This window comes from Diceros bicornis, chromosome 18 (assembly GCF_020826845.1).
Source record: "Diceros bicornis minor isolate mBicDic1 chromosome 18, mDicBic1.mat.cur, whole genome shotgun sequence".
NCBI classification, from domain to species: Eukaryota; Metazoa; Chordata; class Mammalia; order Perissodactyla; family Rhinocerotidae; genus Diceros; species Diceros bicornis.
In genome coordinates, this window is record NC_080757.1 from 13,186,872 (window position 1) to 13,191,155 (window position 4,284).

Genomic DNA, 4,284 nt, shown 5'->3' on the forward strand with positions numbered 1-4,284 from the left:
CAGTCCTCTCTACTTCTTCCTTACCCAGACAGAATTCATCGCCCACTGTTTGTACTACCCTGCACCATGAATATGCCCAAACCTTTCCACTTGGCTCACCGTGTTGTAATTGAGTCCTGGTCTGTGTCCCTTAGAGACCCCTGCTGGACCGTGACTCCTTCCAGGTGTGGACTGTAGGGGGACTTTATTATTGCACCACCTGCACCAGCATGGTGCCTACTACACCCACGGCCACAGTGCACGTTCATTCAATTGGGTTTAATTTCTGTTTGGCAGGTAATGGCTCTTCCTTCTTCCTCCCCACAGAAAACGAGTGATTGCTTTTCTTTCCTCATTTTTGGAAGCCCTGCCTACCACACAGCTGTACTGACATCGCTGTTCCTTGATGGACGAAGAAAGCCAACTGCTCCAGCCGCCAGACCAGAGCTGCTGGGCCACCCTGCCCGATGTGTGCCTGCGGCGTGTTTTCTGGTGGCTGGGAGACAGGGACAGGTCCAGGGCGGCCCTTGTCTGCAGAAAGTGGAACCAGACGATGTATTCCGCCGAGCTCTGGCGATACAGGAGCATCACGTTCAGTGGGAGACCTTCCAGGGTGCACGCATCCGAGTTCGAGTCAGCTCTTTGGTATGTTAAGAAATTTGGTCGTTACCTGGAGCACCTGGAGATCAAATTCCTGAATCCTTACAACGCTGTCTTGACCAAGAAGTTCCAGATCACCATGCGAGCCCTTCTTTCGTGGCTGGGCAAGACTAACAACCGTCTGAAATCTCTCTCCATTCAGCACCTGGAGCTGGACCGCCTCGTCTGGAGGAACAGCATCAAGAGCTCCTTCATCAAAAGCTTGAGCTTCTTCTTAAAGAAAATGGGCAAACACCTGGATTATCTCAACCTGAAAGGGGCCAGGCTGACCGTGGAGCAAGGCTGCCATGTTCTCAACTCCCTGAGCTACTTAAGGAACGAGAGCGTGGCGTCGGAGCTCAACCTCGAGGACTACTTCAGCCACCATCTCGCCGTCTACAGCAGCCCCCGCTTCAACAAGGCCATGGCCGCATTCCACCAGCTGGTGTCCCTAACCCTCAACTACAACTGCATCTCCGACGAGCTGCTCGAGAACTTGTGCGAGAACAATGCCGGTACCCTCGGGACCATAAACATCAAATGCCACATTCATGACCCCCACGGGCAGGTCATCTGGGGCATGTCCTGGGCCAACCTGGCCAGGCACGCCACCAACCTGAAGGTGAACTTCTTCTTTGAGCGGGTCATGAAGTACGAGCGCTTGGCCCGGATCCTCTTGCAGGAGATCCCGATCAGGAGCATCAGCCTGAGAAGCTGTTACTTCAGTGACCCAGACTGGTCGATGAGGCCCACCCTCGTGGACCTCCTGCCCACCTTCCGGCACACTCTGCAGGTAGGTGTGACCTGAGGGCGGGGAGGCTTTCGAGGAGGGTCTGTCTGCCGCTCAGGTTACTGGCCTCCTCAGAGGAAAGGCCGGCTGCCTGCTCTTGGTTGGGCTTGCACACACTCACTCAATCTCAACATGAGGTTCTGGGAAATGTTACCAAACTAAGCCTCTCCCGGCCCCCTAAGACCACGGCAGGCGACGGGAGCTGCTGCTCACTTCCTACACGTGGAACACAAGGAAATTTCTGGTTAGCTCTCAATCAAGGAAAGCCCCTAGATCCCCAGCTCAGAGCTGTGACGTCTGAGCAGGAAGGGGCCTCTACAGGTAAGTCAGGTTGGCAGCCTCTTCCGACCTTTCCACCCAGTCACAGCAGCAGGCAGCAAACAGTGTGACTCCAAACCAAACAAAAGCCAGATTTCACCCAAGTCACTGAAGAGCTCAGGGGTATGGGCTGTTCTCTAACCTGGCAGCACCCCATCTGTCAAGTTGGGATCATTCTTTCCCTCCTAAGGACTTCACAGAAGCTTGTGACGATTAATGTTCATGGGTATAAACACCACTGCTAACAGTGAGGGACTTCAAATGCTAATAGTTCATTTGATACTGATGGTGCTCAGGGCAAGCTACCCCAGAAGGCACCACTCTGGTATGCGGATTATTTCGAGCTGAAGACAATAAGGACTCAGAGAACTCAGGAAGAATATTTGAGTTTCCCCTCCCAAACTGCCTAAAGAATTTAAAACAAAAGATCTGTTTCAGGAAGGAGTTATTATCATGACTGCTATAAAGATAATGTAGGATAGAGGTTACGATAGAAAAGGCACCAACAAGCCCATCTTATCGGAAGTTCTCTCTCTCTGGCCACATTCTCTGGATGGCCCTGCGAGGAGTTGCCAGACAATCATTTACAAGGGAAGTCTCCATTTGTAAATGTATCTCCCTCTCTGTATTGGGAAGAGCGGGGATGACCTCATTTCTAGAAACTTATCAATGTGGAAGGTGAGGCCTTAAAGCTGCATAATAAACCTTACTCTTGTTTACAGTGCTTTAGTGATAATCTCCTGTAACTGACACCCCCACCCCCAACATCCTCCTTGTCTTTGGTTGAACATGGTATTTAAGGCGAGAATTTCTGCTATTGTGTTGAGAAACGCAGTGTCCCTGCTTTCTCCCATGTATACATGTTATTAAACTTGGTATTATTTTCTCCTGTTAACCTGTCTTGTTAATTATTTGGCCAGCCATAAGAACCTTAAGGAAAAGGGCAGAGGGAGATTCTCCCTCTTCCCCCGACAATACTCACATAGCCCTGAACTGGGCAGGCAGACATCATTATTATCCTTTGGTGCTGCAGAAGAACTTGAGGTATGGTGGCCCGCCCACAGTCACCTGGCCAGTCAGTCCACTGCAGGGCTAGACCAGCACCTTGGTCTCTGGACTCCAAACACATTGCTTCCAAACTCCAAGTTCTGCCGTTGTGGATGAGAGCACCTCAGATCTCTTTCTCTGTGCACTGACTGTCCCATATCCCTTAGTAAAGCCCTCGAGGCACCACGGCCATCAGGCCCAAAGCTGAGTCATGGTGATGTTGCAGAATGATACGGCCAGTCCTGCCCCACATACACCTTCTCCTTTGGTGCTTTTCCAGAAATTAACTTTTGAGTTCAACAACAACCATGAGTCTCTCGACGAGGAGCTGCACCTCCTCATCTTATCCTGCAGGAAGTTGTTTTACTTCAAAATCTGGGCTTTCCTTGATGTCAGGTTTGTGGAGCGGATCCTGAAGAGTCAGGAAGAAGGGCAGTGTGCCCTGCGCACACTCAAGGTAAGAGCCCCTAGCCCAGGTCTGGTTCCACGGGGACAGAGCAGGGGTGTCCAGGCGTCCAGCCATGGCGCTTCTGCTCTGGGACGAAGGTCAGAGACAAGGCAGGGAGTGGGGGCAGCCCTCTCACCTGAGTCTGCCCCCGGAAGGGACTCTGGAGCTGTCTGCCTTAGTAGTTGGGTTTGGGCTTTTCCTGATCCTGCCAACAACTGTACGTGTACGTCATTTGGATGGTTTTCAGTGCCTGAATGATGCAGTCATGGGCTGTGTGTGTGCGGGTGTGTTTCTCTGTTGGCACAGGTGAGAATTTATACGAACAGATATGAGACGAATGAAGAGGACAGGACCCTGCGGGAGATTTACAGGAAGTACAGAAAGCTGATCAATTCAGACCTTAACTATTTCGTCATCGCTTACCCCATGATGTAATGAGCGCTCTCCACAGGAAGAAGGCCAGGAACACTGTGAACTTGACCATCTGGTTCTCACAGAACTACACCTGGGGCATCCCCTCCCCCCACCCCTTCTTCCTCTCCCTCTCCTTTTCGCCAGTTCCACACCAACAGGAATGTCCCAGCAAAGGCTGGGACTGCTGGTGACCTGAGGGCCCCGGGTGACTTTAAAGTGCTATCTATTCAACTATCCAGGGTGACTTCCTTTTTGTTATTTGGTTTTGCTTTTTGACCCCCTGACTCAGCCACAGAGCTGGAAGCCCAAAGCAGTTCAGAGCAGTGTCTTCCTAGGGGACCCTGACTCCTGCTACTGTGCTCCTGAAAAGGGGTCACTAGCCAGGGAGCAAATAGAAACGCATTTCTCCTGACCGACATTATCAGCTCAGAGTGCTCTCTGTCCTGGCTGACCTTCAGCTGAGCCCCCCGACACTGACGCTAATGGAAATCCGCCAGCTTGCCCTTGAATGAAGCAGGGAGATCCCCACGTTTAGAAGGAGCCGGAAGTCCCCCCACCCACAGAAGGAACTCAGCCCCTAATTTATCGGCACTGTCCACTCGGATCTCCTGCCTCTGCTTTTGTTGTGTCTCCTTTGCCTTCCCATCCA

At 51.8% G+C, this 4,284-nt stretch overlaps 1 protein-coding gene across 1 annotated transcript; it reads left to right on the forward strand.

Moving 5' to 3' along the window:
* The first annotated feature begins 356 nt into the window (after nucleotides 1-356).
* FBXO39 (F-box protein 39) lies at nucleotides 357-4,046 on the forward strand. Its single transcript, XM_058559287.1, has 3 exons — nucleotides 357-1,411; nucleotides 3,054-3,230; nucleotides 3,528-4,046. Exons 1-3 carry the CDS (start codon nucleotides 386-388, stop codon nucleotides 3,654-3,656), a joined length of 1,332 nt encoding a protein of 443 aa, XP_058415270.1. The 5' UTR covers nucleotides 357-385; the 3' UTR covers nucleotides 3,657-4,046.
* Nucleotides 4,047-4,284: the final 238 nt, after the last annotated feature.